The 12,171-nt window shown below is 53.7% G+C and overlaps 1 protein-coding gene across 1 annotated transcript in view; it reads left to right on the top strand.

Annotated features, from left to right (window-relative positions):
• lepr (leptin receptor) overlaps positions 1-12,171 on the top strand; it is a 194,054-nt gene that overhangs the window by 72,734 nt on the left and 109,149 nt on the right. The window contains exons 7-8 of the mRNA XM_072511112.1: positions 1,792-1,937; positions 3,474-3,615. Of these exons, the coding sequence (XP_072367213.1) occupies positions 1,792-1,937; positions 3,474-3,615 (288 nt within the window). The remainder of the gene's footprint in view (positions 1-1,791; positions 1,938-3,473; positions 3,616-12,171) is intronic.

The following is a 12,171-nucleotide window of genomic DNA, read 5'->3' as shown; positions in this document are numbered from 1 at the left end:
TGAATGGAAAACTATGGGCTGGATTCTCCGATTTTGAGGCTATGTCCAGAGGAAGTGTCTGGTCTTACAACCAAAATGTCGGCGCCTCCTCCTCACCGATGCTCCGCACGGTGGGGGGCTAGCAGCCATGTCACGTAAACCCCCAGGCTTTACCTGCAGATGCAGACGGAGAATGGCCGAGTCTGTGGCCATGTATGAGCACAGCGATGGCCTGTGGCGGCCGCGCCGTACAACATGGCGTCGGCCACCCGCAGACCCGGCCTGCCAGATAATGCCCCCCTGTAACCCTCTCGCCAGCCCCGGACCACCCCCCATCCGTCCCCGCAGCCTCTGCCAAAGCCTCCCCTGCCTGTTCGGTGTAAAAACGGATTCTCTGGCCAATCGCTGAAGCCGCCGGCAATCGGAGAATCCCAATCTATAGTACAGAAACTATGAAACATTAAAGAGTGAGAGGGAGAAACATTTAGCAATTTATGCATGGCACATTATTACTAATTCTATGGTCAGTTTTGCCTCTGAACTGAACATTTTCGAGTGATCAATTTTGAAATGTTCAGTTTTTCTTAAAACAGTGATACGTATCTATGTTGAATGGCTTGGTATACTATGTTATTTCAAATGACAGGAGACATGCATGTCAATTCAGTGTTTTATGCAAAACCATTAGCATATTGTAGCATCACAAATTGACAAATCTCAGCCATGTTCTACAAAATAAGCATTATTTATTATATCTGCCAAAACATCAAGAGTAACTACCAAAAATGAGATGACCTAAATAGGAAACTGAAGTAGACGAGAAAAGGAGATCGAAAGAAGCAACTTGGAAGAGATAAAGAAAAGTTATAAAGCATTGAAAAATACAGCTGTTGCATTAAAATAATAGAGGAACTGGTCATATATCCTTCTTTGCAAAGGCCATTTTCATGTATTTACGATGGGAAATTTTAACATGTTTTTTTTCTATTTGTTGGGAAAATTCTTCAGTTTTTATTCCTGGTACAGCATCTTCTGCAGACCTGCCAAAATAGTTTTGATGGTCAGAAGGGAGATACTCAGCTCTGATCAATGGTGGACTCAGCAGTGGGTTGCTCCATTCTACATTCCATCTTAGTGCTTAAACTAATCCAGATGTGTCAGCAATATTAAAAAATATTGATGTGAGAGCTCTCCTGCTGGCCCAACGGGTAATTGCGCCACACATTATTTTGAACTGATTCACAGAGGTGGAAAGAGGTTTTGTTGGGCAGTGGTAGTGTCCCTACTCCTGGACCAGAAGCTCTGGGTTCAGGTCCCACACCAGGTCTCGTTGGCCATGGAAGGAACGTTCAATGCAGCTCAACAGGTTGATGATCAGCCCCAGAATCCTTCCGCCATCTGCCTGCTATCCCCTAAAGGAAACAAATGTGTGAAAATATGCCCGAAAACAAATACAGATGCTATTTTGTTTAACGTTTGAGTTCACTATCGAACGTGGTTACCAGTATTGTTTACAATTGCTCTCTTACCTGGTTAGCAGTAGGATTTACAATTGGCCTGCGGGCTACGTTTGAGAGGTCCGGCAGTGGTGTACTGGGAATGGAAGCAATAGCAACATATCGAATAGAGGTAAAAATATAAAAGGATGCTGGAAATCTGAAATAATAACAGGAAATGCTGGAAGTATACAACACGCTATATCACACTTGGAAGAGTATTTAGATTGAGGGCTTTGTTGGAAATAAATGATGGTTTTGAAGTCTGAAAGCCAGTAAGGTCAATTTCACGGTAACAATACTTTGTATGTTGCAGTTAAGACAAACCCACCATTAAATGTTCAAACTGAAATGACACCTGAAGGATTTTTCAATCTAAGTTGGACAGGTCCAAATCCTGAACCGTTTCTGGTCCAGTTTGAAGTAAAATACTCAACAGGCATCCCAGAAAGAGTCTGGAAGGTACTTTTACTTTTCTTTAAAATGATTCCTTTGTTGTCTTTCCCTCCTCAGTGCTACACATTATTCTGAAATAGACAGTTAAAAACATATTCCTCAGCCCTGTACTCCCAACCTTGAAGTGATTTTCTTTACACCTTTGTGAAATACGTCTGGGTATTCTTTTCCATTAATAGAGCTGTATAAATGTAAATTGTTATTTATTGCAAAGTACATGTGTGTGAGTCAGATTGGCTTGTCTTTTATTCTTCCTTTCTACAGTAAATATACCTACACATCTGCTTTGCATGTGACAATATGCATTCTATTGCTCTGCAATATAGCAAATTGGTACACCAATGCACTCAAATGCTTGAGAGATCATAGAAGAAGAGAAGAAGACTATCAATCTCAACAAACCCATCTTTCCATAGACCATACAGAATCATCAGGCAGGATTTTCACCCTGATAAAGTGGTGGAAACTGAGACATATGAGCACATAGGGTGGGATTTACTGACCACTCTGCCTTGTGTTTGTTTGGTGGTGCCAGTGGCCCGCCAGCTGGGCCCACCGTTGTAAATGAGATATCCGATTTTAGACTGGGAGAGTTGGGAGGAGGCAGTCGGAATAAAACTGTTCTCTCAGGCGGGAAGTTGTGGTGGGTTGCACCTCCATCAGAAGACACAGTAACCTTCAGACCTCCCTCACCCCGACCTATCCTCTGAGACCCTGATTGCACCCCTGGTGGCCACCTCAGACATTCCCTACGCTCCTTGCTCTAGGCCGCCTGCCACTTACCTGCCTACCGGGTCCTAGGAAATAGTTCCAGGCAGCTCCCTGTCGTGCCTTTGTGGACACTGCAGCGCAGTGCCTGGAGGAACTGGAGATCAGATTGGCCAGCAGCTCTCCAAGGCAAGTCTTCCACCCGAGTGAGGGCACAGGTCCCACTTTATGCCAAGCAACGCTCGTTAGAACATAATTTGGCATCGCAGGGATGTGTAAAAATTCAGGCCAATGTTTTTTTTTGTGACTTTTAGATTAATCCTACTTTTTGCCTTATATTGTCTAAATGTTATGTTTGTGGTAAGGTGCTCAATGACATCATTGCATGTTGTAAAACACATATACGCAAAAAAATCACACAATTTATAAAATACTTTTCTTTGGGATCACAAGTGCACATGTGGGCAGCACAGCAGCACATTGGTTAGCACAGTTGCTTCACAGCTCCAGGGTCCGGGCTTCGATTCCCGGCTTGGGTCACTGTCTGTGCGGAGTCTGCTCGTTCTCCCTGTGTCAGCGTGGGTTTCCTCTGGGTGCTCCGGTTTCCTTACACAAGTCCAAAGATGTGCAGGTTAGGTGGATTGACTAAGCTAAACTGACCCTAGTGTCCAAAAAAGGTTAGGTGGGGTTACGGGGATAGGGTGGAGGTGTGGGCTTAGGTAGGGTGCTCTTTCCAAGGGCCTCCTCGTGCACTGTAAATTCTATGATTCCATGAAATAAAATCTAATTTAATAGCATTTATGATTCTAACCCATTGTTTATTCTATGTGATAGGTTAAGAATGTCTGGGGGAACTCTTTGATCCTTCGTGATTTGCAGAGTGACCTTTCTTACATAGTAGTTGTTCGCTGTAAACGTCGTGATGGACCAGGGTTCTGGAGTGATTGGAGCAATCCTATTCAGGTGGATGTACAGGGTAAGCATTGAATAGGTGCAGGAAACAGCAGGAGGTGCCACAAACAAAGCAGCACATTGAATGTTTACTTTTTAATTTTGTATTACTTGTAATACTATAGGATGTCGAATCAGGGTTAAAAATAAGTTTTTGATGTTTAGATTTTCCTTAGAGTAGGAAGATAATCATACTTCATTAATATTTCAGATGCAATTTTGCTAATGATGATTCTCCCTCCTTTTGAGGAAAGTCCTAAGTTCCATTCCTAGTTTGCGCTTTGATAATAACATTGTGCACAGATATAAGGAGAAGATTTATAATTTTACTAGCAATGCTGACCAGTCGGACACCAATCTAGTCATTGGCATAGAATCATACAGCACAGAAAAGGCCCTTCGGCCCATCAAGTCTGCGCTGCTCAAAAACAAAAACGCTGCTCATCCCATTTCCCAGCACTTGGCCCCAAAGCCTTGTATGCATTGGGATCGCAAGTGTACATCTAAATACTTCTAGTGTCTGTTTGCTGTTTTAAAACACTCACTCAGGCTCAGTTTGTTATGACCCGGGAGAGCTCAAATGATTTGCACAAAAGGTTGTTGTATTTACTGGGTTATGGTTTATTTGTATGCATGATTACAAATTTAAAATGGGCATGGATTTTAAATGGTTACAGATTTAAGAGGTTGTGAAAGTAAAAGGAAACTTAAAAACTGCTTTCTTACTGTATGCCAAGCAAATAAATGCTTCAACAAAATCTGGCATCAGAATGCTCAAATATATTTCCAGTAAGTTTGGTCATACAATCACCTGAAGGAACCAGCTCATGTCGATTGCAGATTCTCCTTCAAACATTCTGCCATGTTTCTCCTGCTCACACTTTTCTCTTTTCAACTGAAATGATGGTCTCTTTTGACTGCACCAGAGGCGGATTTTTAATGAAACACACAGCGCTGCCCAATCTGGGGACCCCATACCGAGAGGTGATTGTTGTGGCGGGAGCACCATGGGAACACCAATCAGAGCCTTGGTAGTTCTAAAATTGCTGATTGGCTCAAGAATGAGCTCATGAGCAGGTAATACAGAACAACATTGGGTTTTGATTCGTGGACTCCTCTTTCGAGCGGGAAACCAATTTTCCAGATGTTGAGAAGTGATGGAGACTTAGAGCAGTTCAGACATGGATCTCCTGAATTGGTGTGAAGTTCTGGGGTGCAATTCTCCAGTATCGGCGCGATGTCCGCCGACTGGCGCCCAAAACGTCGCAAATCAGTCGGGCATTGCGCCGCCCCAAAGGTGCGGAAGGCTCCGCATCTTTGGGGGCCGAGCCCCAACCTTAAGGGGATAGGCCCGCACCGGACGGATTTCCGCCCCGCCAGCTGGCGGAAAAGGCCTTTGGTGCCCCACCAGCTGGCGCGGAAATGACATCTCCGGGCGGCACATGCGCGGGAGCGTTAGCGCCCGCTGACAGCATTCCCACGCATGCGCAGTGGAGGGAGTCTCTTCCGCCTCCGCCATGGTGGAGACCGTGGCGAAGGCGGAAGGGAAAGAGTGCCCCCACGGCACAGACCCGCCCGCGGATCGGTGGGCCCCGATCGCAGGGCCAGGCCACCGTGGAGGCACCCCCCGGGGCCAGATTGCTCGGCGCCCCCGCCAGGACCCCGGAGCCCGCCCGCGCCGCCTTGTCCCGCCGGTAAGGTAGGTGGTTTAATCTACGCTGGCGGGACAGGCATTTTAGCGGCAGGTCTTCGGCCCATCCGGGCCAGAGAATCACGGGAGGGGCCCCGCCAACCGGCACAGCGCGATTCCCGCCCCCGCCGAATATCCGGTGCCGGAGAATTCGGCAACCGGCGGGGGCAGGATTCACGGCAGCCCCCGGCGATTCTCCAACCCGGCGGTGGGTCGGAGAATCTCGGCCCTGAACTTTATTTGAATAAAGATGCAAAGCTGTGGCCAGGTTTCTGGCATTCAGTCTAGTGGGTAGTAAGGTCACTGACCTAACGTCAGGTTGCGAGTCTGCAAAGCCTTCAGCGAGGGGAGGAGGAGGCACTGGCCAACAGCTATTGAGGGAGCATCGGGGTGACTCTTGACCTCCAGGCTAGGGCTGAGGAGGTCGGATTGCAACCAACCAAAATGAATAGAGGCCATCAGGCGAGATAGGCAGCCGCAGCTGCAGCCAGGCAGCCAACCAAGAGCAGACATGGTTGTCGAAGGTTGAGTCTCGAGGCCCAGCCATCCGAGTGATAGGTGAGCAGAGCAGCAGTTGGGAGGCGCAAAGAAGACCAGGCAAACACCGGTGTTGTGTCTCGGGGAATCGGGGAGCAGCGGCCAGCGGGAGCAAAAGAGGGAGAGCTTGAGGTCCCCAAGGGCAGCACGGTAGCATAGTGGTTAGCACAATTGCTTCACAGCTCCAGGGTCCCAGGTTCGATTCCCGGCTGGGTCACTGCCTGTGCGGAGTCCGCACGTTCGCCCCATGTCTGCGTGGGTTTCCTCCGGGTGCTCTGGTTTCCTTCCACAATCCAAAGATGTGCAGGTTAGGTGGATTGGCCATGATAAATTGCCCTTAGTGTCCAAAATTGCCCTTAGTGTTGGTTGAGTGCGGTTACTGGGTTCTGGGGATAGGGTGGTGTGGGCTTGGGTAGGGTGCTCTTTCCAAGAGCCGGTGCAGACTCGATGGGCCGAATGGCCTCCTTCTGCACTGTAAATTCTATGATTCTATGAAAACCGGAAGTCTGCCTCTGGACTGCAGTAAAGTTCTCCAATGTGTTCAGCATTCATAGCCCTTTTCAAGGGAAGAACCAGGGTTACTATATTGATATGCCACTCTGTTCTGTAAATCTCCTCTTAAAATCGTGAAATCCAAATGTGAGCTCTTTGTTTAAACCATAATGTTTGAATCTGCTCAGAAAGCTGTCCTTTCCCTGAGTAAATTTCCATCAAATGAAGGGCCTTGTGGTCAACCTTCCAGATAAATATATTTGTAGAATTTCCTTCGCAGTGAAAACTCCATCTTATCTGAGTTGGACAGTCTCCAAAATCTAGCCAAGTCCCAATGTCCCTTCTTCACCCGCACCACCTTTGTTTTTTTCTGATATTCTTTAACTCCCTTACCACGGATCATCAAGTTTAATTTCAAAAGACTGGAAAACAAGTAACTTTTCCATCAACAAATATTACAGCTCATTGCAAGACATGATGGCTATAATGGTGAAGCCAAAGGTTATGTCAGTTTACTTCTTTTCTTTACATGAGATGTCTGCAATAGCATTATTCCTAAAGGACTAGAAATGATCATCCCCACTGATCAGTGACCTTTCAGTGGCGTCAAATTGTAAGTAGCCATCAAATGAGGAGTGATAGAGACTTAAACGTTGTAGTGAATGTATTCACCTAATGCATGTATGATACCGTAACCTATGACCTATGGCCTGGACGTGGTGATACGAGCTGCTTCCAGGTACTGTACTGTAACCCCGATGGGCTCCGCCTCTGGCTCCGCCCTCACCGGGCCCATATATAGACAGGCCGCCTGTGGGCGGCATTCATCTGTACAACCGACTCTGGCTGGGCAAGTTCATGATTAATAAAGCCTAATGTTCACTCGCTCTCTCTGCCTTTCGGTGAATTGAAGGTATATCAATTTATTAATCATAGACAGCACTATGGAAGCAGCTCTAAAGCCAGACAGGCTCAAACCCGACGCCCGCGCTTCCGAAGCCGATGAGATATTCGAACATTGGCTTTGATGCTTCGAGTCCCACCTCGACTCCTCCACAACGCCTCCCACAGAGAACCTCAAGCTGCGACTCCTCCACGCTCGGGTGAGCCATCGAATCTCAGTAATGATCGAGAAAGTGGCCATGTACGAGGTAGTGGTCGCAACCCTCAAGGCACACCTCGTGAAGCCCGTAAATGAGATGTTCGCCAGACACCACCTCCGTCATCGCGCTGGATGAGTATCTGGAAACCCTGACTCTACTGCGAGGAACTGCAGCTCTCGAGATGTGTCGGCGGTGGAACACATGAACTCACAGATCCGGGACACCTACGTGGCGGGGGTCCGCTCGAACTACATCAGGCAGCGCCTGCTGGAAAATGGGACCTGTGACTTGCGGGACAAGGTAAAGCTAGCTACCTCGCTAGAGGTGGCCTACCAGAACCTCAGTACGTTCCCCGTGGGCCTGGCGAACCCCTCGTGGACACCCTCATCGCGGTCCCCGTCAGACCCGACTACGTCGCAGGCCTGCACCGCGCGTCTGCCAGCCCAGCTCGGGGAACCGCAGTGCTACTTCTGCGGCCAGGGCCAACACCCCCGGCAGCGTTGCCCAGCCCGCACAGCGACGTGCAGCGACTGTGGGGAAAAAGGGACACTTCGCTAGAGTCTGTCTGGGCCGACCTAAGGCTCAGAAATTGAAAACTCACCAGGCCCGACCCATGTACACGCAGCCCCACAGACCCCGCAATGTGGCTGCGTGCCTGCCCGGAACGCCCCCGTCAGATGCGTCATCAGCATCCTGCGACTCGTGGGGGCCGTCATCTTGGTCACCGGCCCCAACACCGACTGACACGTGCGACTCATGGGGGCTGCCATCTTGGCTGCCGGCTCTGGCACCAACCATGACGTGTGACCGATGGGGGCGGCCATCTTGGTCGCCATCTTCGCCCCAGCCCGACACGTGCGACTCATGGCGGCTGCTATCTTGTGATTCCACTGACCACACAGGCTACTTGCATCTGGGTGCAGTCACTCTCGACCAGTCGCAGCCGAAACAGCTGAAGAACTCCATGATGGTCGTCCGGGACAACGGGCACGAGCCCCTTGGGCGGAATTCTCCCCCCCCACGCCGGGGGGGAGAATCGCCCGGGCGCCGTGCGAATCCCGCCACGCCGCCCCGCCGCCCACACACGATTCACTCACCCACCCCCCCCCCCCCCCAAACCGGGGCGGCGCGAATCACGGCTGGCCGCGGGAGAATCACCGCTTGCCGTTGGTAATGGGCAAGCGGCGATTCTCCGGCCCGGATGGGCCAAGCGGCCTGCCCAACACGACAGGTTCCCGCCAGCCCCATCCACACCTGGTCGCTGTCGGCTGGGGGGGCGGCCTGTTGGGGGGCGAGGGGGGTTCCTGCACCAGGGGGAAAGCTCAAAAGGCGTCTGGCCCGCGATCGGTGCCCACCGATCGGCGGGCCGGCCTCTCTGAAGGAGGACCACCTTTCATCCGCTGATCCGCAAGATCGATCCGCCATCTTCTTGCGGGGCGGTCGCGGGGAGGACGGCAACCGCGCATGCGCGGTTGGCGTAATTTACGTGGCGCCGGTCGCGTCATTTACGCGGCACCGCTTTTACGTGGCGCCGCTTTTACGCGGCCCCAAGGCCCGGGGCGCGTAAATGACGCGGTGCCGCTCCTAGCCCCCCGGGGGCGGGAGAATAGGGGCTGGGAACGGTCTCCGACACCGGAGTGAAACACTCCGGTTTTCACTCCGGCGTCAGGACTTAGTCTCCCGATGGGAGAATTGCGCCCTCTGTCTTTTCGACTCCGGGAGCACGGAGAGCTTTGTCCACCCCGACACAGTAAGGCGCTGCTCCCGCCCCACCTACCCAGCCTTCGGTTCAGATCCGGGGGTACTGTATCGCCAATCCCGCGATGCAGGGCGCAGAGTACACTCGTTTTAAGCCCTACTGCTCGGATTGGACTTTCAATGTAATCACCGAAGTCTGACCTTACAGTTCGGCGGACCCTTGCCCCCCCTCATGGTGTGCAGCCTCGCGACCCTCAAGGTCTCCCCCCCCCTTCACTCTTTGCGAATCTCACTCCTGACTGTGAGCCACCAGGAGCAGGCGGTAACAGTTCGCTAGACATGACGTTTATCAAGCCGGAGGTCCAGCGACTGTTGTGTGAAGGGATCATCGAGGCCCCTGGAGAGTGCAAGTAGTGGTCGGCCGGACCGGGGAAAAGAATCGTATGGTTGTGGACTACAGCCAGACAATTAACCGGTTCACGCAACTGGATGTGTACCCCCTCCCCCGCATAGCGGAGATGGTCAACCAGATCGCGCAGTACCGTGTGTTCTCCACGGTAGATCTGAAGTCGGCCTACCACCAGCTCCCAATCCGCCCGGAAGAGCAACACTACACTGCCTTTGAAGCAGCCGGTCGACTCTTCCTCTTCCTCAGAGTCCCCTTCGGCATCACTAACGGGGTCTCGGTCTTTCAGAGAACGATGGACCGAATAGTGGACCAGTACAGTTTGTGGGTTACAAACCCGTACTTGGACAATGTGACCATCTGCAGCCAAGATCAGCAGGACCATGACGCCAACCTTCAGAGGTTCCTCCAGGCCGCCCAATCCCTCAATCTCACATACAACAAATAAAAGTGCGTCTTCCGTACTACCCGACTAGCCATCCTCAGCTACATCGTGGAGAACGGAGTCCTAGGGCCCGACCCCGACCGTATGCGCTCCCACACAGAACCCCCCCCCCCCTCCCCACAGCCTCAAGGCCCTAAAACGATGCCTGGGGCAGTTCTCCTACTACGCCCAGTGGGTCCCCAACTATGTGGACAAAGCCCGCCCACTTATTCAAACCACCAGTTTTCCTCTGACGGATGAGGCCCGCTCGGCCTTCAGCCGCATCAAGGCCGACATCACCAAGGCCGCAATGCATGAGGTGGACGAGTCCATCCCCTTTCAGGTAGAGAGCAATGCGTCAGACGTCGCACTGGCCGCCACACTCAACCAGGTGGGCAGGCCAGTAGCATTTTTCCCTAGGACCCTCCTGTGGTAGTATGTATTGGGGGTCATGTGGGACTGGAAGCCCTAATGTCATTGGCTGACAGATCCCGGGTCCTGGTTGGCCGTTGACCTCAAGCTCCGCCCTGAAGGCGAAGTATAAGAAGCCGGTGTCTTTCCCCGCATGCCAATTTACTATCGGGCTGCTGGGGAACAGACACGCTTAATAAAGCCTCATCGACTTCACTCTATTCGTCTCATGGAGTCTTTGTGCGCTACAATTTATTAAGCGTGCCTAAAAAGGACTATGGAGCTCAGGATCATTCCAGAATGCCTGAGGATCAGCCCCCACGCAGTGAATGCGGCAGCAGCCTTCAAACACTGGCAGACTTGCTTCGAGGCCTACCTCAGACCGACCACCGGCCGGGTCTCAGACGAACAAAAACTGCAGGTCCTGCACTCGAGGGTGAGCACCGAGATTTTCACCCTCATTGAAGACACCGACGATTTCCAGACGGCGTTCGCAGCACTGAAAAGTCTCTATGTCCGCCCGGTTAGTCAAATCTACGCTCGCTACCAGCTCGCGACGAGACGGCAAGCTCCCGAAGAATCGATGGACGAGTTCTACGCCGCGCTACCCGCGCCTACGGCCCCGACCGCGCGGCAGGCCATTGGGCCCCGTACGTACCCGTCGCGGCAAACCCCCCACCCCCCGGGCACCCCACAGGCTTGCGCGGCCCAAACCCCGAGTCGCACCGGGGGCGCCCGCTGTTATTTCTGCGGCCAGGCGAAGCACCCCCGACAACGCTGTCCGGCCCGCGCAGCCATCTGCAAAAGCTGCGGGAAAAGGGCCACTATGCGGTGGTGTGCCGATCCCGCGTGGTCGCCGCCGTCCCGGGGCCACAGGGAGCCCTACAGGCAGTCTATGCCTCCCAACCCCCCCAGCACGCCATGTGCGACCCGCAGGCGCAGCCGCTCTGGGTCCCGACCACCGCGGCCCCGGGAGAACTGGGAGCCCTGCACGCCGCCTACGCTCCCCAACCCCCCTCCCCGCAGTCCATGTACGACCCGCCGCCGGCGCTCCCGATTTGGGTGCCGGCCAACACTCTCCACGTAGAGGAATGGGTCTTTCGCGTCCCGAACGCCACCCTCACCCCCGTCCCGCGCCCCACGCCTGACCCGCCGGCTCCGCCGACTTGGGCCCCGACCACCGCTGTCCCCGGTGAGGGAGCTCCTTGCGCTCGCGGCCCCACGACTGACCCGTCGGCGCCGCCGGCTTGGGCCCCGACCACCGCTCCCCACGCCTGTCCCGCCGGCGCCGCCGACCTGGGCCCCGACCGCCGCTGTCCCCGGCGAGGGAGCTCCGCACGGTCCCAGCGCTCGCGGCCCCACGCCTGTCCCGCCGGCGCCGCCGACCTGGGCCCTCACCCCCGTCCTGCGCCCCACGCCTGACCCGCCGGCGCAACCTACCTGGGCCCCGACCGCCGCTGTCCCCGGTGAGGGAGCTCCTCGCGCTCCTTGCGCTCGCGGCCCCACGACTGACCCGCCGGCGCCGCCGGCTTGGGCCCCGACCAACGCTGTCCCCGGCGAGGGAGCTCCGCGCGGTCCTAGCGCCCGCGGCCCTGGCGCTCGCAGAGAGGGAGCTCCGCGCGGTCCTAGCGCCCGCGGCCCTGGCGCTTGCAGTGAGGGGGCTCCGCGCGGTCCTAGCGCCCGCGGCCCTGGCGCTCGCAGTGAAGGAACTCCGCGCGGTCCTAGCGCTCCCCAGACCCCTCAGCACACCATGTGCGACCTGCAGATGCCGCCATTTTGGGTCCCGACCACCACAAGGGGAGGAGGGGCGCCGCCGTCTT

This window comes from Scyliorhinus torazame, chromosome 7 (assembly GCF_047496885.1).
Source record: "Scyliorhinus torazame isolate Kashiwa2021f chromosome 7, sScyTor2.1, whole genome shotgun sequence".
In the NCBI taxonomy this organism is placed as follows: domain Eukaryota; kingdom Metazoa; phylum Chordata; class Chondrichthyes; order Carcharhiniformes; family Scyliorhinidae; genus Scyliorhinus; species Scyliorhinus torazame.
This window is presented reverse-complemented; position numbering and strand designations above follow the sequence as displayed.